The sequence below is a fragment of the Gouania willdenowi genome, chromosome 12 (assembly GCF_900634775.1).
Source record: "Gouania willdenowi chromosome 12, fGouWil2.1, whole genome shotgun sequence".
Taxonomy (NCBI): Eukaryota; Metazoa; Chordata; class Actinopteri; order Blenniiformes; family Gobiesocidae; genus Gouania; species Gouania willdenowi.
Window position 1 is genome coordinate 19677403 of NC_041055.1, and position 22814 is coordinate 19700216.

Here is a 22814-nt window from a genome sequence, read left to right on the forward strand (position 1 = left end):
ATTTCTTGCAATTGTTTTCGGTAAAGATTTTTGTTATTTCTTATTTTTTTTATTTTTATGTTTGTCTCGTGTGAAGCGGCTTTGAGTCTTAAAAAAGCACTATATAAAATGGATGCATTATTATTATTATTATTATTATTATTATTAATAAGATAAAAACAAGCTTTCAAGCTGCAATTTCAATCTTTTTTTTGGGTGGGGGGGTGGAATAAATTATGTTTGATTCATTAATCTATGAGGGCTACACTATATTATTAAAATATATATATTGTTTTGCACAGAAATCAAAGACCTTTAATCTTTTTTAAATAAGCGATCAAAGCGGAAATAACAACCGTCCATTTTCAGTTTATGTCTAAATGATTATTTGGAGTGAATGACCTCATCCAGGGGTCACCAACACGGTGCCTGCGGGCACCAGGTAGCCCGCATGGACCATGTGAGGGGCCCTCAGGTGTACTTGTCACTCTTTAGTACGTGATAAAGTTTTAGTATTAAACTAATTATCTTTAAATGTTTAGTTTCACTAAAATATCAGGACAAATGTTTTTAAGTGTTGCAAATTTGGTGCATGATCAGTGATATGTTGTATATAATGATATATGAGACATTTTTTCAAAATCACAAGGTGGATTTTACAAATGTGACATGTTTTCCGATTAGTTAAATGTCGGTAGCTTGAAAAATAGGAAAATGACGATTTTCTATGAAATGTAGAACGTGAAACCATTGCCTCAAAAAAATAGGAAAATTAAAGTGTTGCATGTTGACACTGAAACATTCAGCCTTCCTTATTAGCTTGCCCTCTAATAAAAGTTCAACCGTGAACATTTAAGTATTTAAGAAGCTCTTTTTGAAGTAGCTCACAGTTTCAGAAAGCTTGGTGACCCCTGAGTCCTAATCCATACGTACCAATTTGTCCAGGGTTTCAAAGTATACACCCTGATCAGGTCAGGCCACCACAATCAGATAAACAATCAATATAAACTCCAATGAGCCGAGCATTCTCATTTTAAAATCTATTTTATTGTGGGAGGTAACTGCTGTGTCATTTAGAATTTGAATAAAAACAACCTTCTCGCTGCAAAGGCGGCAATTCTACCCATCACTCACGATAATATGTGATATTGTGATTTGAGTTAAGGAGGCTCATCAGGGTTTGCACAGTTGGGGGGGGAGGGTGTGTGAATGGAAATCACTTGATTGTTGTCATCATCTGCATGGCATTACTTTGGTGCAGACGTGTCTGGCTTCATCCCAGTCAGGCCTTCCTACAGGTCAGCACTATCCTCTGGTGCTCACAGTCATCTGTTGAAGAAAAGGGACGGAGACGCCAGTTAAATATGCAGGAAACACAATTTATGGTGAATGGATTTGACCTTCACATGAATTGCATTTAGCATCAGCAGCAGGTACACACACACACACACACACACACACACACACACATACACACACAGAGAGAGAGAAGCAGCTCTCATTCACTGCATAATTAAACTGCAGGTCATTTTACTCCTTGTGAGGCAGAAACAGTGAAGTGCCATTCAAGTCTGAGCAAGATCGGCCTGACAATTAGTCGAAAATAACTTCTTTCAGCCACTTCAGACACCCCAAAATAATAACCCCTAAAATAAGGGACACCACTTTCTCCATGCCAAGACGCCTGGAGGAGCCTGTAATGCTCCTCTGTGCTGGTGTAATTGCGGGGGAAGTGATCCTGTCTGTGCGGGGCGCGCGCAGCTGCACGCACTTGAGCGTTGAGCACGCGCGCGTATAGGGCTCCATTGTGAGAGGCCGTTCATTTTGCGGGTAATTGCGGACGGGCGGGCGTCGACGACCACTTCAAGTCCACAGCAGTAGAACCACCCTCTACGTCCTCCTGCTTCCCTACCTGAGCCCAATAGAGTCCGACAGCTGCACTGACCAGCAGTTCCAAGGTCATTATTAAAGCCACACACACACACACACACACACACGGAGCAGTAATGATAATTTAGATTGGGACATTTTTTTTTTTTTTTTTTTTTTTTTTTTTTTTTTGCTGCTCTCTTCACAGTGAATAGCAGCGTTTATCCCAGGATTAAAGTCACATGTAATTGGGGGGTTAAGTTATAGGGCACAGGTGGCCCATGTTTTCATTTATTTATTTATTTTATTTATTTATTTATTTATTCAGTTCATTTCCGACATGGTTGCAATCACGAGCAGCTTTGTTATGTAGATTTGTCAGTGTTTTAGGCCAGGGTTTCTCAACTGGTGGGTCGGGACCCGAAAGTGGGCCGCGGACCTGTACTGGGTGAGCCGCTGACAGCTGGTCAAAAATGAATAAATACTTAAAGGTATTGTAGACAATGTTTAGCTTCCGGGTGGATCATGAAGACTATCGGTCCTCCTAATTGTCAATCATGCTTACGAAAGGCGCACCGGGTCCTTTGAAAATGGGTTTTCACTCGCCGGTGGCGAGTCTGACATTGTGGGAAAAGTGCAAATCTTGTTTTGTAAGGTAAGCTTGTTTGACCGATGTCCACACCAACTTGTAAACAGAGCTGTGCGCGAAGGAAAACGGGGCTTGTGCACGCTCTCCCGCACACGTAGGCGTGTTGCGCACGCGCGTTTTTTTTTTTTTACAAAATGTGGAGAGGGCGTTTCTTTTTTAAACATCGTCCACAATACCTTTAATGTCTCTCATGTTGGACTTGTCTTTTATTTTGAAAGAAACTTTTTTTTTTTTAAACAGGCATGCCGTGAAACGCATTTTGCACAGGAAAATAAATAGATTTATGTTTTCAAAAAGATGATATATGTTTGTTTTCAACAGCAATTTGCGAAAAACTAAATTTGGTTGGTAGAATTCTAATAAAAAAAAAGTGGGTCGCGATTTAATGGCCGTAGCAAAATGTGGGTCCCAGGGTGAGACCAGTTGAGAACCCCTGTTTTAGGCAGTCAGGCCAATTCACCTAAACATTGGCTAATATAACTGTCAGTGAAGGACATGAAATCCAAGAACTGTTGCCTGTTTTAGATACATTTTTTTGGGCAAGTCAAGATTAAAGTCGAAATGTCATGATTAAAGTTGACATTTCGAGAGTAAAGTTGAAAATATAATGTCGAGATTAAAGTCGAAAAGACAAGACTCAAGTAGAAATTTTGAAAATAAACTCAAAATAAAATAGGCCGTGGCTATTGATACAGAAACGTATGAATAGACTGCCTGTCTATTCATACGCAGAGCCCCTCATTGGCCAGTTTAGGTGACGTCATAGGTGCACCACGTGACTTAAAGTTCCGTCAGTTTTATTTGAGCTCATATTAATTTGTAGCTACCCCGCTACCCCTAAAATGTAATTTTTTTCTTATATGTATTTTTAAAGGTGGAATTTGCCGTGTTAAATATGTTAAAATGAAAAAAAAAAAGCCTGCGTTTCCTTAAAAAGTCTCAAAAGGCATTAAATTAATGAATCTAAAAATGAGGTCTTTATTGTCAATAAAATGTCTTAAATCAATGTTTCAAAAGTCTTACATTTTAACACAAAAGTATGAATTTATGATTGGAATTAGGTTCACATTTCAAAATAAATGGTAACATTTGTTTTTGTTTTTTTAAATACAATTTTTCTCAATGGCTTTTTTTTATAGTTTTTATTTTTTGTATTTTTGCTGTTGTTTTTTTTTATAGATTTCTGGCTATTTTTTGTTGTCATCTTATGTGTTTTTGGAGTAGTTTTTTTTGTGTGTGTGTGTATTTTACTGTCATTTCGTGTATTTTTGTGTGTTTAATTTGGGGGGCACCAGTTGCACGTCTGCACTAGACACGAGAAAAAAGTAACCCTAACCCTATGTAATTGATGTGGTGCTTTCCCCCCTAATTGTGTTTACTGTGAAGATGATCTCAAATTTAAATTCAAATGGCATCAAAAAGTCTTCATAAGTCTTGAATTTGATTTGGTTGAAGCTGTAGGAACCCTGATCTTTTTTTTAAAAAAAACCATAAATCTATATATTTTCCTGTGCAACATGCATTTCACAGCATGCCTGTCAATAGAAAAGTTTCCTTTCAAAATAAAAGACAAGTCCATCATGAAAGACATTAAGTTTTTTTTTTAATTATTTTTGACCAGCTGTCCGAGACCCACCCAGTACAGGTCTGCGACCCACTTTTGGGTCCCGACCCACCAGTTGAGAATCGCTGTCTTAGACCACCCGACCATCCTGACAAGCTGAAAACACAGGCACATTACACTTATGTAGAAAAGGTCCAGAAAACGTACCCATAGTCCATATCAGTAGACGCTTCCAATAAAATATGGTGATAAAATTGAAGATTTGATATTTAAGTCAACTCTATGGAAGCGGATTTTACTTTAATCTTGTTTATCGACTTTGATCTCAACATTATATTTCAACTTTATTCTCAAAATTTCAACTTTATTCTCGAAATTTCAACTTTATTCTCGAAATTTCAACTTTATTCCCAACATTTTGAATTTATTCTTGATTTGCCCAAAATTATTTTCTCCATCAAAATTGACAATACAATAAAATGTATTGATAATTACACTCTTTATTTTTACTATATCTATCCATTCATGTTAACACAGGTTTTTGGGGCCAATGTTACCGATATTAGGGGTTTAGAAAAGCCGATACACAATGTTTGATATTTGAATAATAAAAACATTGACATACACAGGATATCGACCAGACTTTTTCAACCTTGGGGTCGTGACCCCATTTGGGGTCACTTGGAATTCAAATGGGGTCCCTTGAAATGCCTAGTAATTAATTGAAAAACACTGATTAAAATGAATTTTTACATGTTTTCATTGTTATTCTTTTTGAAACTAAAACACAACACACAATCCTACTAATCAACTGTATTCTATACCTTTCACTTTCTCAAACGTAAATCTAGTTCAAATAAAATGCCGTATACAAATCTGGCTACTCTATATTTGTAATACAGTATAACAAACGTGACCAATAACCTAATTCTAGATGAAAAAAATGTTTTTGAGGTAGCCAAAAAATGTGTGATACTGTTTGACGGTACATGAACACAAATTCTTATACCTATAATATTACTACCAAATTAAACTAAGGAACTTGAATTAGTAACGCTGTCAGCATAAGGACTGTAATGCCACTGATAAACAAATAGAAAAAATGCAAATTTTTGCAGTTTATTTCCTAAATTCAATGAAAAAAATATTCCAAAAATAAAGTTGCTCAAAACTAAAAATAAAAAAAGGTCAAAACATAACTGTAAACAATGAACTTGTGACTTCTCCCAGTGTCAATCCTATTTTTAATAAATCTACAAATAAACATCATATGTGAAAAATTTGCAAAACTAATTTCACTTCAATTATGATAAAAGTGCCAAATTTATTTTTTTACCTTGTTGTCTCAAACAACAGCACATATCAAGTTTTTTAATGTTAGTAGAAAATCCAATACTGATATTACATTTTATGACAGATGTCTTGTGATAATATTAACCATTACTATCAGAACACACACGTTTATATTTGCTGCTAACTTCACAGCCGTAGCCTGTCCCAACTCTTTGCTTTAACTGCAAAAACCCGGATATATAATCACTTTACTTTAGGGTTAACACACAAAAACTCCCGCAGTCAAACTTACATTTCTTCTAATATGAGTTTTAAGACTTTTGCTAACCTTTAAATCAGGTTATTGGACACTGGAAGTAAAACTACGCGCTCAGAGAGAACATGCAAACGTTACACTGGGGCATGACCAGCAAGACATGATAACTGGGATGTGAAACATGAAATATAAAACTTTTAGTGAGTGAAGTTCCCAGAGTTGGCCACCTGTAGCATCTACTGACTGCTACAGGTGAGAGCTTTACACTTACAGTATGTATAATTACACTCAGGTGTGTTGGTGCATGCACGGATATCTTAAAGGTATTGTGGACGATGTTATTGTGGCTTCAACTTCTGGGTGGGTCATCAAGACTGTTGGTCGTCCTCAGTGTCAATCATTCTGACGACATGTATACGTAAGGCCGTCGTACGTGCTTGTGCCTGGTGCGCATCGGGTCCTTTGAAAATGGATTTTCACTTACCGGTGGCGAGTCTGACATCTTGAGAAAAGTTTTGGAAGGTAAGCTTGTATGAGGGAAGCCGACTCCAACTTGTAAACAGAGCTGTGCACAAGGAAAACTGGGCTCGTGCACGCTCTGAGCGCAACAACTGTTGCGCATGTGCAGAGGGTGTTTCTTTTCTAAACTTCGGGAAAATCATCATCTATACCTTTAAACAAGCAGGACTGAAACTCTTTAGCAGAGGTGAAAGTAATGGATTACAAGTACTGGTACTCACTTTACTGTAATAGAGTTGCTTTCATGGATAGTAATTTGTTTCGTTTCTACACTCAGCTGTTACGGAGTATTTTTTTATTATTTTTTTAATTGTTTTAAAATGATCAAGGGACATAGTGAAACTACAAAGAATGAAATGACCAGAAAACAATCAAATGCATCACATCATCGCTGACCAATTAGATTAAACGTAATGCATGGCGCCAAAACAGCATTGAATGCTGGTTATTTTCCCAGTTTTGGAGTTCATAAATGTAGCTGTACTTGGATTCTGATACATAGATATATATATATTTTTTTTATTTTGAATAGAATTCATTGGTGTTATTTTATACATTTTGACCAACCTTTTAATTTATATAGAGGCCTTTGTTCAAATTGTGCAAGATTTTGTCTCTTCCTTTTTAAGTTTATACATGAGATGTTTACTGTATCCAAGGGAATCATACCCTTTTACGTAGATTTACCAAAAATAAACGTTGGAGGTGAAAATAACTAGTAACTTTTATTTTGAGTACTATTTAATTCAGCTACTTTTCACTTGTACTTGAGTATTTTATACATGACTTACTTGTACTTGAGTACAATTTTGATCAAGTAACAGTACTCGTACTTGAGTAGGACATATCAGTACTATTTACACCTCTGCTCTTTAGGACAAGAACTGTCGACCTCTGTGTTAAATAAATGGTTTTCATGCAGTTAAAGTTTCACAAGACGAAAAACAAACAAATTGTAAATTCTTTAAATTTGTAATAACGTACCAAACAACATATTTTTTCAAAGTTTTTATTAAAAGGCGATGGCTAAGATTATAAATAGCATAATTGGTTTTTAACTGACTAATTAAAAAAATAGTCTGGGTATTAATGCATAGACATATTTAAGAGGAAGGAAAAAAAAAAAAAAAAAACTGCGCGTCATGACGTGCAAAGTACACAAAACATGTGGTCATCTGTTTGGGTCAACAACCAACATGGGCAATCTGGGCGCAAAGCACAGAGAGTGTGTGTGGAAGCGATAATGGCACCTTGTTAAACTCTGTTTATCTTAATCCTTAAAATACACTCAGAGGGAAAAGTGTTTCCTTCCAGCCTAATGGTGGTGATTTAACACAGTCTCTCTCTCCCTCTCTCTCTCTCTCTCTCTCACACACACACACACACACACACACACACGTGCAGACAGCCTCATACAAAAACCCACACTCTGGATCGAACACAAGCAAAAATCTGTTTTCTTGGGCACTTGTAATTTCTATGCGAAACAATGGAGTTGTGATGGATTTGAAGGTGAAACAGAAACCCTAACCCTAACTTCCCTAATGTAAGAGGAAATCAACAAACACCATTGTCTTATTGAATTGTACACGTGGTGCGACTGTAATATCAACCCCCCCGAAAAATAAACATTCACACATACTGTATGTACACAACCATCGTTTTTGTAATTAAACTGAAAAACATTGTGCAGGATTAACATGATGTTTTGAAGGGAGAATGAAGGTAAGTGTCGTTCCTCAGGGGCCACACTGATGTTATCTGTCTGTGAAACACCTCGGCTGGATGGGGACAAAAGGAGGGGCCGTGGTTCGGTCAGCGGAGGTGTTTTCCTTGGCAGGGGAATGTTTTCAGAGCCGAGTTCTTTTTGTGCCGAGTTCCAAACGGAGCCGCTCGTTCCAGAAACAGGAAAGTCGTGCAAATACTATGGCAGCACATGGCCCCTTATAGCGCTGCCCTGTGCCAAGTTTAAACATGGAATACACAAGTGTGTGTGTTTGTCTGCTACCGTGTGGTATCAGGACATAGTCAATCAGTAGTGAGCAGAGCTTTGATTGTAGCCTGAACATCCCTCAGATTATACTAACACTATTCATCAGTGATGCTAATGCTAAGTGATGAAACGATACATAGCTGCAGGAGAGCAGATAAAAAAATAGCTCCTTTTATGAAATATTTAGTTTGTTGATGATGTTATTTGTTTTTCAAATTGAATGCTAATCATTTCCTCATGTTTTCGTCTGTTGGCTTGGATTAAAATTAACCGGTTGCACCAGGAGGCAAAACCACATGTTTATGGAAATGCTGTCATAGTAAATTAATAATAATAAAAAAAAGAAAGAAAAAAAAAAAATTGAAAATCAAATCAGAAGTCAAGTTGACAGAAGAACATTTAATTACTTCAAAAAGCCAAAAGCAAACTGGGGTTTTGTTGGTTTTTCTTATTGATAAGACCATTCTTTTCTTTGATTCTTTTTTATTTTTATTGTTTGTTCTTCTGTGTTTATCTGTTTTATAAATGTTTTCACGTACATAACATCAACACATTATGAGCTACATGACCGCAACTCTGATTCATAACTGTCGTCATAAACTGTAGTTACAATTAGGGGAAGAAATGGATAAATTATTGTAGCTACTGTCCAACAAAGGCAAGTTTAGGCAATTCTGAGCAACAAGCAGAATGTAGAAAGTTGAAAAAAGGTAGCATTCTTATTTTATATAAGCTAAGGCTCTATCTCACTGAGTAAACTGTCAAATGTAAATGTCACCTGTAGCTTCACGAAGTGACAAAAATCCGTGTATCATTCGTTCATTCATTTTCATTATGTAACAAAAACATGAAAAACGAAAAAAAACACTCGTTATTTATTTGTTTCCAAAACCAAAATGTAAATACGAAAAACACCTTGTTTTTCAAATTCAAGCTCTTTCCCTTCGGTACAGAAAAACAGAAAACAAACACCTTTATTCATTTTCTCCATTACCGATTTGCCAAAGTACGTGACCCGAACGTGAAGCGTTACACATTCCGAGATATCTTTAGCTCTGCAACACGTAGGAGTCTCTAAATCCTCTGAAATGTTCGTGAGGAGGTTCTGTGTCCAACACCAGCTAAAGCAAAAAAGACACGTTTCGGATGCACAGTGTGAAGCAGCGATCTTGTCATGCCGAACTCCCGTTAGCATAGCCGTTAGCGTCGGATGAGAGTACACTTCCGGATCACGTACTTTGGAAAATCGGTAATGGAGAAAACTAATAAAGGTGTTTGTTTTCCGTTTTTGTATTCTGTACCGAAGCAAAAAAATTCAAATTAGAAAAACAAGGCGTTTTCCGTTTTTTCATTTTGGGTTTGGAAACAAATATCAAATAATGAGTGTTTTTTTTTCGTTTTTCATGTTTTTGTTACATAATGAAAAATGAATGAACGAATGATACACAGATTGACAAAACCAGTCACCTGTGTACAAGACAGCAGCTGTTAACATTTAAGGGCAGATTTAAAATTGCTGTCAAAAATGTAGTTATTAAGGCAAAAATCCTAAAATACTTAAATTGCATCTAGACAGCATGGTGATGTTATTAATTTATTTTGAAACAATGATTTATTGGCTCCCTAACTGAAAAAATTTTATTTAAAAAATGCTACTTTTTTTTTTTTTACCCTGACTCCATTTCATGACAGCAAAATTCAAAATGCTGTAAAAATTCAGTTTTTGAGATAAAATTTAGATATTTGTTAGATAACAACTCCAACATTTTGTCATCTTTTTTTTAATGAACATTGGAAATGTATTCAGCAAAAATGTACATGTACAGTATATGTTTACCAAACAGTCAATCATGTTGATGCACTGTAGGCTCAATTTTTGATGAATCACAAACCTGCGTGGGAAATTTGCGTAGGACAGTCTGAAGATGTTCTGTAGCAGGTTTGGTGTCAGTTGACCAAAAATTGTAAGAGGAGATAGTAGGGCTGGGCGACTTTGTCTAAAATAAAAATCTCAGATTTTTTAAAGAAAAATTTGAGTTTCAATTTTTTTTTCAATGCAATGCAGAATCGGATGTATTGTCAAAAGTGCAACTTTATTGCTGTGATTGTCCTCAAGAGTTAAAATGCATAAAACAATCCCAAAATAAAAAGTAAATGAGGCTCTGTTTCAAGCTTTAACTCAGGTTCAAGCAAAAGTGTAACAGAATCTTCACAGTAACTTAAATTTTCTGATTAAGAAATCAGATAACTACATATTTTATAACATATAACATTAGAATAAAAAAAAAAATAAACTCTTCTCTTAGCATCTCAGCATAGTGTGAATAAAAAATTAAACATGCCTGTGGCACACACTCGCTATGGTAACCCACAAGGACGGAACGCGAAAAAGTCCGAAAAAATAAATATTTAAAAATTTGCATATTTTTGTTTTTTAAACTCGAATTTTCAAAATAAAAATAGTTTTTATCTAAAAATTAGATAAATCGATTAAATCATTTTATTTTTTTTCCAAACCCTCTGAGTTTTTTTTTTACAGTTATTGAAACAATCTGGGTGATGGAGTTAATAATTTGCAATAGCTTTAAATATACAAAGGTTTTTTCAGTGCTGGGGCTACATTTTGGTGAAAGTTGCAAGTCTGTAGCACATATATGATTGTGAATGTTTGGCTTTAGAGGTTTGCTGTAGCGCCACGTTTAGGACGATTGGCATGTTTTTGACCTCAGGCAATCTAGCATACATGGAACTGGACCTTTGTGCAACATTTCATGCATTGGAAGTAGGATTTCCTCAGAAGAAGTACAACATGGTTAAGAATCGGTTCCTGGCAGCCCCTAATAAGTTCAACTTAGGCAAAAACAAAGGTAACTCTGACCATTGCTGCAATGATACATGCACTTCCCTATCTTTAACTTTTTCTCTAGTGGTTCTTAAACCATACTTTTCTTCTTAAGGCCAGACTCTGTTTATAGACATTTTTGTCTGACATCCAACTGAAAATCCTTTCTTCTGCACCTGTAATATGATCACATCCTTTATTCCTTAGAAAAAATAAACAAGTGAATAAAAAATGTAAAAAATCCATCCTGTATTTCCACTGCCCAAAGCCTCTCTCCTACTCATTGACTCATTTCATTATTCGTCAGCCAAACACATGAATGTAATTATCTTCCATGTTCTTGGACAGTGAGAGTTAAAAGCTTCCATTCTGAGGCCAAGATCCAAAGGCTCATCTTTCAACTGAAGAAGCAGCATTTCTTAGTGACTGAGCAGGACTAGTAGAGGAAAAGTGAAACATTAGATACTATTAGAATAAAGAAACTAATGTAACTAGCTGCTTTTTAGAAACAATATTTGAAAAAGGAACCAAAACTTTTGAAAAAGCCAACCCATGTATCCTAAGAAGAAATCCACATTGTAAATATTGCACATACAGTACATAGTATCCTCGAGGAAACAAATGTGTTACATTTACTAGGATGTTTCATACATGATTGAGGTTCAACTTTATTGAGCTTTGTTTAAAACTTTAAACTCTCTTACAGTCACTCAACTTCTGAGCAGATATGAGGAATTTGTGTCCAATGGGTGAGTCCTCTAACCCGGTAAGAGCCAGAGTTCTCCACATCGATCTGGGTCTGTGTCTGGCGAATCCTTTCAGAACCAGGGAGGGACGTGAACAGAATGCTTGAAGCTGATTGGGCGAAGCGCCTGTGCACCATGATTTGTTTTAGCCAATCACACGGTAACAAATGATGATATCGTCATCGGCATGCACCGCAGAGTCGCTGCTACAACAACAACAATGCTCCGCTGGTGAAAACTTTCTTTTGGGATAGTAATGCTGGGGTCATTATGTCGTTGAGTGACTTTTGCCGTTTTTGCAACACGAGTAAGTGAGTCATGGGCACGTTAATCATCCTCCTGCGTCGACAACTTTCTATGTTGATTCGGAGCTATGCTAATAGCGGTAGCCCAGATAGTTCCTCTCCCCGAATCTGTGCCAGTTTTGCGCCAGTTTTGCTTCAACGCTTCTGCCTTCATCCTGCCCTAAACCACAACACTGCCTCATGATTAGTTTAAACCGTTTCGGTTCAGATTCAAAAGGCAAAGACGGGAACAGTACAAGATGGATTCCTTGTAGGCAAGGTTACAAGTCCTCCATCGTTCCATTGAGCGTCCACTGCCCCTGTGACCTGGTCATTCCAATGAAGCATAAACACACTGCTCTATGGTTTATTGCAGTGGTTCTCAAACTTTTTTCCTTCAAGTACCCGTTTTTCTTATTACTTAATCCAAGTACGCCCTTTCTTTTTATTTGTGAATCCAAGTACCACCTTTGTTTGACAACAACATTTTGGTAAGAAAACTATTTAAAACAACTATAGAGCATAATTATGGAATGAACAAGTGATAACATACATTTTGATATCATTAATTTCTGCCGACCCCAAGACATTTTTTCTAGAATTTGTTTTTGATCACGTTTGAGCTCATATATTAGTTTAACTATAATCACAAAGTGAAAGTATAAAAATACAGTTGTTTAAGATGTTGTTTTGATTGGTGTTGTTTCAATGAAAAAAAAAGAATCTTATTTAAAATATTTCAAAAATCTATTCGAATTTTTCAAAAATTTCAGGCGACCCCATATGGGGTTCCGACCCAAGGTTGAAAAACACTGATTTAGTGGCTACTGAATAGATTTATTTCTATTATTTTTATTCTTTCCAGTCATCTCACACTTGGGGTGGGACCAAGACTTTATTTGTTTATTTTCCACTCTCTCCCTGTAGTGCCATCACGTACCCCCATTTGAGAATCGTACGCACGCCCCAGAGTGAGTGTCACAATGTGTTCTCTGATTGTGAAGCAGGAGCAGAAAAGTTCTCGTTGTTTTGCATCCATTCTCATCACTTTACGCAAAAGTGTTCCTGACAAATCTTCCCATACATCCAGGTGATGACAACAAGAACTTGCCTCAACTCCTAAAATAATCTGTAACCTCTTGGGGAATATTAGCAACAGATCCTATTGTTTTGCTCCTTGGCAATAGTCCAGGAACTGTTTGTCCTCGTTAGCAACAGTAACTAAGGTGGAAGAGGAATCTGCAAAGGGTCAGTATTGGCTTGATGTCATCCAGCAAGAGCACGTACATCCAGGAGATAACAAAGCCAAGTGCTGTTCAAACAAAGTCCATATGCATTATTTCAGCATTAATTTTCAGAATTCTCCTCTCTCATATATACCCATTGCCTTTACTTTCCACTTTCTGCAGCAAGCGTCCCCATTAGGAGGGTGGGTCTTCCCTGTATCCTATCATCCTTTAAGGCCTCATCCTGGGCGGAAGCCACAAAGCAATAAATTCAGTCTTCACACCCACTATGACAAATATGCCTTCACCTCCCGGGGTTGAAAAATAAATCCGTAGCGGATACAGAAGCATTCTTTTCAAAGAATTGTACACTGAGACAAAAGGGAGAGCGCAAAAAGGAGCGTAAGCAGCTTTTACTTACACTCCGGGAACACATCCCACCACGTACGAGCACATGTACATCGCCATAAATAGTACAAATCAATTAAACACTTCCTGCACTGCACATTCATATAACTCCAAATGATTTGTGTTAATAAAAAGAGCTCAGCTCCACTTTTCCACCTCGGCTCCGAAAATGTATTCTTTACAATTAGATTTTTTTCCATTTTCCTTGTGTTTTCTTTTCTTCATTAATACATTCTCTGGAACCAGAGAAGTAATGAGTAACAAAATATAATAATTCAGTGCACTCACTGATGACATCTGGCAAGGATTTAGAGTTGATGCTCACATAAATGCAAACAGGGTGTTAGTGGAAGTTATGTGTGATGCTACAAGAATTCTATTGAAAAACTCAAAAATACATCTCCAACATATGTGAGTCTGCATCAGTTCTGCCAGGAATCCATATCCTGTGCATGTATTTGTAATGTTAAATGAAAAATATAGATGATCAAAGACATGTGCAAAATAAAAGAGGTTGGAAATAATAGAAAAGGCCATAAGCTGAAGCTGCTTTTATCAACCTAAAAACGTTCTCTTTGTCTACTAATAACTATTAACAAATGAGTTTGGCAAGATTTTACTGTTCACCTCCTATTCAGTAAAAATGGGACTGATTTAAGTCACAATTACAATTACAAGCATCTAGTCTACAGCTCAAAGATGCTTTGTCTTTCAGTGACTGTAAAAGTAAATTAATATTTCCTATTACTAATCAACCTTGGGGTTGGAACCTCAAATTAATATTTTCTTCAGTAATTTGCAAAGTGGTTGAACATCCCTCATGTCTTACACTTCTGTCTGTTGGTATTAGCTGTTTGTAATCTCAACTTTTTCAATCTTGGGCCCAGTGTAATAATAATAATAATAATAATAATAATATAATTGTTATTGCCTATATAAATCCATATGAGTATTTATTTTGTGGCAGATGTTGAACAGAAGCCTGAAATGTTATGAACCACATTCCTGCTATAGAATAATGTTAATATTTCAGACGCCTGAAAATATGATTTAAGACTCTCCGTCTTCCATTGAAACGGTTTTGAACTTGTCATACCTATTAATTCCTGATTAAAAATGTGATTGAATATAAAATTTGTGGGAACTTCTTAAGAATAGATACTGTATGATGTAATTGTATTCATTTTTTAATGATGTGGCTCACTAATCTCTAATCAAATAGTTGAGGGTATCGGGATTTAATTTCAGTTATTGTGTTCATGAAAAGTAGTTTAATTTATCTTTCTTTTTTGTCTGCTTTTTCCAACTTATGTTTACATTTACAAGCTGTGTACCAGTAAACAGGCCGCTTTCCTTTACCTCAATGTTTTTCTATATTTAACAACAGCATTTTTGAAACATTGACAATGGACATTGCGAAGGTAAAACCATGATTTATCTTACATTTTCATCTGTAAACTGGATGTTATGATTTTCCGATTGGACACTCAACTGACTATATTCCCTTCAAACCATGCGTTCCACACCTGGGATCCGCTCAGAGGAAAACGTGTCCTCAATTTTCCAATTATTGCAAATAACATAAGAATTGACCATAGAGGCTTACTTATCCAGTGAAACATGGAAGTAATCCCAACCCATTAGACAAGGTTTATCCATCTAATATTTTTCCATTGTTTTGTTGGTATCAACATTTTCTACACAAACTAGTCTTGGTGGCAAATTGGTAGCAATGCACACCAGTCCTTTCTTTGTAGTTTATTTCTGGATGTGTATTCTGGAGGAACATTTCAGCTTTTTTCACAGCTTTGGTGTGAAATAATGCAGATGAAGTAGCTGCACATTGTTTTAATCAATTAAGCCAGATGTAGCTTTACAGCACTATATCATAACATAACCTAACCGCTAGAGCGGACATGGGCTTGTCTGTAAACGGTCACATTTACAGACCTTGGAGTCGCTGTTAGCTTACCAATAAATGGAAAGAGATTCGTCACCTTTACAATAAGTGTTGACTAGGCCACTGGGGGTGAGGCCCAAGGCCAAGGCAGGCTGACTTGATAATACTGTATCATGTTTTTCTGCAGTCAGTGCCTTCTCCGCGTGCTTCTCTCTCTTCTCTATTTCAGGTGTCGTGAAGCTGATGATGGCAGTTTCTGATCTGTGGTTCATGACTCAACTATTCTGGAACTCTCTGATGTTCTATGTCTCTATCCTGTTCTGTTGGTCCTTCTGTCCACTAACCCCAACCAGTCGACGCAGATGGCTGCCACCTCTGAACCTGGTTCTGCTGGAGATTTCTTCCTGTTAAAAGGGAGTTGTTTCTTCTTACTGTCGCTAAATGCTTGTTCATGTGGATCTTGTTGGGTTTTTTCTTCTTTATTATGAATTTTATATTTCGATAATAGCATTGAGATGACTTTGTTGTAAATTGCGCATACAAATAAAGTTGAATTAAATTGAATGTACTCTCTTTAGTGGGGGTTGAAACCTCTGTTTTTTGCACTCCACGCCTTGTGCACATATTTTTCTCCATATTAGAGCCTGATGTAATCATTTAAATAACTTATACAGTGTGTTTACAGTAGATTTTCTCTGTAACAGAATGCATATCCCTTTAACTGACTTTTGTAAACTGTTAAAGGTTATGTTTGTAGTATGACAGGACGTTAATACCATTCCTCAGCGTGAGCGCAAAGTGTTAATGTGATATTAGAAGACAGTAGAGAATGTATCCACAGCCGTTCCAACCTGACTTAGCGAATAGCATTTTAGCTATTCTTTGTGATGTCTAAGAATATGCATTTGATTCTTCATTCATTCACTTATCTTCTATACCTGCATCATCCCGTACATGGTGGAAGGGAAATGTTGGAGCGTATGCATGCTTACATCTGGCATTACTTGAGGTATTAACTAGTACCATGCTAAGAAATTAGCCTGACACCTCATTTCACAGTTTAAAAATGTATGCACAATGGTTTAAAACAAAATGGTTTATATTCCAATTCTGACAAAGTTTGTGGCATTATAAAAATGCCTGTATACAAAGAAAAAATCTGTTTTTTATGGCTTTTTACCACAGTCATAAAATTATTATGGTTTCCCTCATAGCTATGAATTCCTTAAAGCTCAAGTGTTCATCTTTTTCCAAATAAGATGCACATTTTATTGGCATTCAGAAGGTTCAAACACTTCTGTTCACACACCAATCACCCTAAATAAACTGTCATGTTCTGTTGTGAAATATGATTATTGCACATGGGTAACTTCTCTGGGCACCAATGTATGTTACCACACATTCTTCTTCTGTGCTTAGCCATCACCACAGTACTCATGTTACTTATGGAATTACTGTTCGCATAAAACAATACAGTCGGATTATGCCTCTAATTTATATGAACTCACAATGTCAAAGTATGCCAATGCCAAGTGTGTGGTGTTGACAGGTAGAGGAGATTTTAACATGTGTTAGCATTTGTGGCAAAAGTTCTACCCAAAGTGTGACCAATACTTTGACTGGTGAAATCGATATTGTTCCAATCAAAGAAGCACATGGGTTCTGTTTTTGTGATGTAACTGAATACATTGGACAGCTGCAGCTTCACCTATAGTAGAAACCTCTGTCTATACTACTAGAAAAGAAAATGACACAGTCTAGTTGGGTTTTATTTTATCTTCCATCTCTTTTTGCCACAATGTCAGCATTTTCTCGGGTGGAGAATGAACCCCCAGCAGAACTAAAGGAGAACAACTTCTGACTCACCGGCATTCCTGAGGAATCTGCCACTGTAGGAGGTGACAACTCTGTGTGTGGGGTCATAGAAACCATCTCCGCAGTCATAACATCCGTCAGGAATAGGCCGTGGAGGATGGAAATCTGTTATCTGAGATTCACCTGTGTAGACAGAAAGGCTGAATGATGTCATTTCCTTCTCCACCATTATACTGTTGTTAGTTTACCCAAAAGACTACTCAGTTGGTAAATGATATGAATGACACCTAAAGACATTTCAGTATTTCTCTTCCCTCTTTAAAGTCATTTGTCTTTTTAAATTCTCTAATACAGGGGTTCTCAAGCTTTTCAGCCCGCGACGCCCCCAAAATAAAGGTGACAGAGACTTCGGACCCCCGCTGTTCCTGAAGGTGGTTGAACACAGATCATTGAAGAACAGTCATGTAGAGACAGGGTCATCTATAAGGGGGAATAAAGGGGAGAGCTTTTTGGGACCCATCCATAAAGTCAGCAAAATGATGGTCCATATGAATCTGTGATAACCACATTTATTTATTTATCTGAATAATATCCACTAGGGGTGTAGAACAAAAATCGAGTTGGCGATATATCGCGATATTACGTTGCATGATTCTCCGATGAATTCTAAATGCATCCATATCGATTTTTTTTTTTTAATAAAAAAAACAAAATAATGTTTTTAACCTTCATTTAACCAGGAAAGTCTTTTCTACTGCAGGAGACGTTGTAACTGCACAAAGAAGTGCTCTGAAAACCTGAGCATGTTGACCAGCTTGTGTTTTTTCAATAAAATCTAAAAAGAAAGGACTAACTTTCTGCATTTATTTGTTATTCTAAGCATATACCTCAGTGAAGTTGCACTAAAGTCATGTTGTACTGAAGTCAAAGTTGGTTTAAAAGCCACAGGCCTATTGTATGTTATTTTTTTATTTTAACTTGTTGGCACATGGCATGTTAAAGTCAATGTTTTGAGTGTAAAATATGCCAATAAAATATATTTCATACATAATGTTCTCATGAAGGTGTACACATTTACAGATTAGTTGTTTCTTAAGTCACATAAAAAAAAAATCGCAATAATTGCCTTATACTTTAATATTGGGATATATAGTATCGTGGCCTATGTATCGGGATATGATTTGTATCACCAGATGCCAGGCAATACACACCCCTGATATCCACTGTTATACAGGAAGTTTAGTATTATTTGTGCCATAGAATATAGTCATCTTAAAGATATAAATCCTTGTTTTAATCAGAACTAAAATGGATTAAAAGTGACCAAAAATGGTGTAAAAGGTGGTGAAATGGGATTTTTAAAACCAAGGCAATTGGTTAAAAGTTGCAAATTTGAGAGTGGCAAAAAACAGACAGGAAAATTGGTAAAAAAAAAAAAAAAAAAAAAGGTTAAAAGAATCAATATTGAAAATGTCCTAAAAGTGGAAAAAAATTGTACAGAAAAGGCATTGAAATTTGCAATAGAAGTGGCAGAAATGGGAATAATGTAGCATAAATGCATTAAAGTTGGCAAAAATATGTCAAGAAAAAGTTACGAGAATAGGTTAAAAATAAGCAAAAATGGGCTCAAATTGTTAAAAAAAATATATATATTCGTAGTTTCTTGAAGGCATCTGGCGACCCCCTCGACGTGTTTTGCAACCTCAAATTGGGTCCTGTCACAAAGGTTGAGAATGAGAACCCCTGCTCTAATAGACTAACTTGCGTCTTTTCTACAAGTTTTTCAGTTCTGAGTTTCTACCAAATCATAATTATGTGAGTTTATCTGAAAAAGAGAGAAAACAATTGATAGGAGAGAACAAATAAATGAATTCTGACCTGCAGGTCTGAGTCCATTGCATCTCTCACTATAAAAGCGCCTGTCATAACCATTGCAGTATTCCCAGTCACTCTCTTCATACTGCAGACCATCAGCAAAGGAGAGTGAACCCTTGTGTTGATGCAGATAGAAAAAAACAAGTGAATTGTTCTCATCAGCTCTGAGACCGAGGAAATTATTGTTAAAACATTGTGCAGGACGATAGTGAGATTTATTTAGAAAAATAAAACAAAAATAAAAAACAACATTTGCGGTTGTCAAAACACTGAAAACAAAAGGTTCAACAAATTCAAAAATGCCTTTAATATTCAAGTTAAGACACAAACTACATTGTAAGTCGTCGTTTTCAGATTTGTGAATCTGGGATCTGCTCGTTTTCCTGCACTTTGAGTGTCACAAACCAAGCGTGAGATGAAACCTGGTCAGTGAATAGCAGTTTTGCTTTAATTTTTCATTTGCTTAAGCAATGTGTGTAAAGAGTTTAGGCCAAGTACATTCATTTTAGTAACGTAACTGTTAATGCATAAGCATGCAGTGGCATTTTAGACAATTCCATGCTCACATATTTGTGGTGGATGCAACTCCAGGTAATGTACAGGTGTATAGTGTTTTCCCTCCCATGTGTTGACCTGTTGGACTAAATTAGTCAATTACTTTTATTGAGAGATTTTTTTCTGACACCTTTTATGCAGGTGCAAAGTAGTGCAAAAGAGGAATTAGCTACAGTTCAGGATCATGATCAGATTAAATGAAAAACAACGGTAAATGAAAAGTGTAATTTGCCTTAAAGCAGAACATACGTACAGTACCGGTAACTACAATTGTAGACTATTGCTGAAAGGAGCGACAAACATAAAACTGTCATGTGGATGTATGCAAATGAACATGCATGAAATGTGAGTGACAGACAAACACCACTCACCTGTTTGGCCATGCCATTCTCCCAGGTGGCCTCATATTTGCTCCCGTTTGTAAAATGAAGCACCCCTTTGCCATTGAACGTGCCATCTTTCATCTGTCCCACATACTTAGTGCCTGTAGGGAACGTGTACTCGCCCTCTCCATCCATCCTGATGGACAGAAGACAAGGTACCTGCAGCTTTGGCTTTAAATTCAGCATAATCTGATTACTTGTAATTTTATTCATTTAACCTTCTTCTTGTGTTCGCTTTCTGTTACCATCTCTGGCGTTAATGGGGCGATTTTGACCCATGTCTTAAATCATCTGTAAAATGCACTGAAAACATTTATATGTCATAATTCCTTATGAAAATATTGTTTTTTTTATCCCCGCCATAAAGTGTGGAAAGGGGATATAGGGTTGAGCTCGGTGCGTCCATCCATCCGAGTTAAAGGGGACAATTTTTCTCAGAAACCGTTTAAGATAGAATAACCAAATTTGATGTGTGGCTTCAGGGTATCAATACCTTGATGGAGTTTGAAAATGAGAAGTTCGCAATTATTTCTTCCAGCGTTATTGCCCTTGTTTCAGTTTTCATTACTCTGTTCAAGGTATCTTCAAAGGGGACAGCTTTTCTTAGAAACCGTTTAAGATAGGATAACCAAAATTGCTGTGTGGCTTCAGGGTATCAATACCTTGATGGAGTTTGAAAATGAGAAGTGCGCAATTGTTTCTTCCGGACTTATTGCCCTTGTAACCTTTTTCTTTACCCTGTTCGAGGTATCTTCAAAGGGGACGGCTTTTCTTAGAAACTGTTTAAGGTAGTTAGTAATTTTATATTCTGATGTGATAATATTTTCTTATGTATACATCTAAGTTCTTAGATTTAGAACATTTAGGAAAAGGTTGTGAGTTATAATGACAACCAATTGGGGATATTGATGACTATATCTTCTTGTTGTTTTTGGTGTGGGTGTCTAGGCCTTTTTTTTGTCAGTACACTTTAAATAAAATGATAAAATGATCCTTAAAGGTATAGAGGAGGATTTTCCTGAAGTTTAGAAAAGAAACGCCCTCTCCACTTTTTGAAAAAATGCACATGCGCAACACTGTACCTGCTCCCAAATATATTAATGAGGGGTGATAGAAAACATTTCTTAAAAAATAAAAAAAGTATTTTATTATTAACTATAGTAAGATCATAGTGTTACAGGTGAGTTTCGACCCATAAATATTTAGAAAAAGGCTCAAAAAGTAGGTTTTTTTTCCCCAGCAAAAGAACTTTAATACAACTAAAATGAAAAGCAGAACACAAAATATAGTTTTTATTGATTCAGTCATATACCAAAATCAATTTAAATAATAAAATGTCAAATATTCTTAGGTGATTAATTAAGATTATTTAATTACAAAGTCTCTAAATAATCAGGTTAATATTTTTTTTTTTAATCAAGTCCCACCTCTTGTTTCCACACGTCACTATGATATTTTTATTCTTCAAGATTTGATTGCAATGATTACTTTTTTTTTAGTGACAATGGCGTAAATAGTGTGTTGATGTCATTGACTCTCATCACAACACACTTTGTGATTCCAGGGATAAAATTCATTTTGATGACATTTGCTGCAGCTGCCCTGCCATGTACATCACGAGTTACTGAGATCCAACAGATTGTTCCATTTCTGGACTTGAATTTCCAGAACTTCTCTAGCAGAAAATCTTCTTTGATTGATTTCAAATGTTTGATAGATAGATAGGTTATTTTATTCCACAGTGGGGAAATTCACGTTTCAGCAGCCAAAGACACAGAGCAAATAAGCAAGAAAGCTAAATACAAATACAGAAAATTAAGGGAAAAAATAAAACAAATAATAGATATTGGTCAAGAGCTATTATTTATTTTATCTTTTATTATTTTTTATTATTATTTGGATGTGCGCGTCTTTTTTGCCTTGTCTTTGTGCAGGTGTACTAGAAAAATGAGAATCCCGTAAAGCTTACATGACTGGGAAAGGATTGAGATGTCAGTGTGTTGGCTGACAGTGCACTTATAATTTCATTTTTGGTTCTAATTATTGCTTTATATTCCTTTTTCTATAACCGGATGGATTCGAAACCGACCCCAACAACACAAAGGCCATAATTTCAAACAGCAAATTATAATTTAGTGAAAACAATTATTTATTTTTTTTTAATTTTTTTTAGATATAGATTGCTGACAGAGTGAAAAAGAAAAGCCTTGATGCCAAAAACTATTTTATATGCTTCTTTTATGCATTTAAAATCTAAAACGGGTCATTACCAATCACAACACAAGAGGAAGGTTGACTGAAATATGCAGTTTTAAGGACTAGACTACGTGTTAAGTATAGCCTACCTGCCATCTTTGGTTTCTCCTTTGAAAGTGCTTCCAGTAAACTCCATTAAAAACTCAAAAACACCCTTTTGGGTCTTTTCTTTTGGAGAAAATGAACAAATCTTTCAGTGAGCTGTCACCTGCAGAGCAGTGTTACTCCGGTTACCATGGCAACAGTGCAGCCATTCATAGCAGAAGACTGAGCAGAAAAGTAATTACAGTGAATTATGTTATTCAATACATTTGTATATCTTAATGGTATATACAAAAAACCTTCTAAATTTGAGAAGTATCAATCATTTAAAAAACAAACAACCCCAAATGTGTATGTATT

At 36.1% G+C, this 22814-nt stretch overlaps 1 protein-coding gene across 1 annotated transcript; it reads right to left on the reverse strand.

Moving 5' to 3' along the window:
• Nucleotides 1-1035: 1035 nt before the first annotated feature.
• On the reverse strand, nucleotides 1036-22814 carry morn5 (MORN repeat containing 5). The gene is made up of 5 exons (XM_028462777.1): nucleotides 22502-22814; nucleotides 20145-20292; nucleotides 19222-19333; nucleotides 17395-17526; nucleotides 1036-1308 (listed from the first exon to the last, which is right to left on the reverse strand). Exons 1-5 carry the CDS (start codon nucleotides 22546-22548, stop codon nucleotides 1262-1264), a joined length of 486 nt encoding a protein of 161 aa, XP_028318578.1. The 5' UTR covers nucleotides 22549-22814; the 3' UTR covers nucleotides 1036-1261.

Coding starts and splice junctions, on each gene's coding strand:
- morn5 (XM_028462777.1), bottom strand. CDS start 22,548: ATGGAGTTTACTGGAAGCACTTTCAAAGGAGAAACCAAAGATGGCAG. Junction 20,293..22,501: donor GGAGAAACCAAAGATGGCAG/GTAGGCTATACT, acceptor TCTGTCCATCAG/GATGGATGGAGAGGGCGAGT. Junction 19,334..20,144: donor AGAATGGCATGGCCAAACAG/GTGAGTGGTGTT, acceptor CATCAACACAAG/GGTTCACTCTCCTTTGCTGA.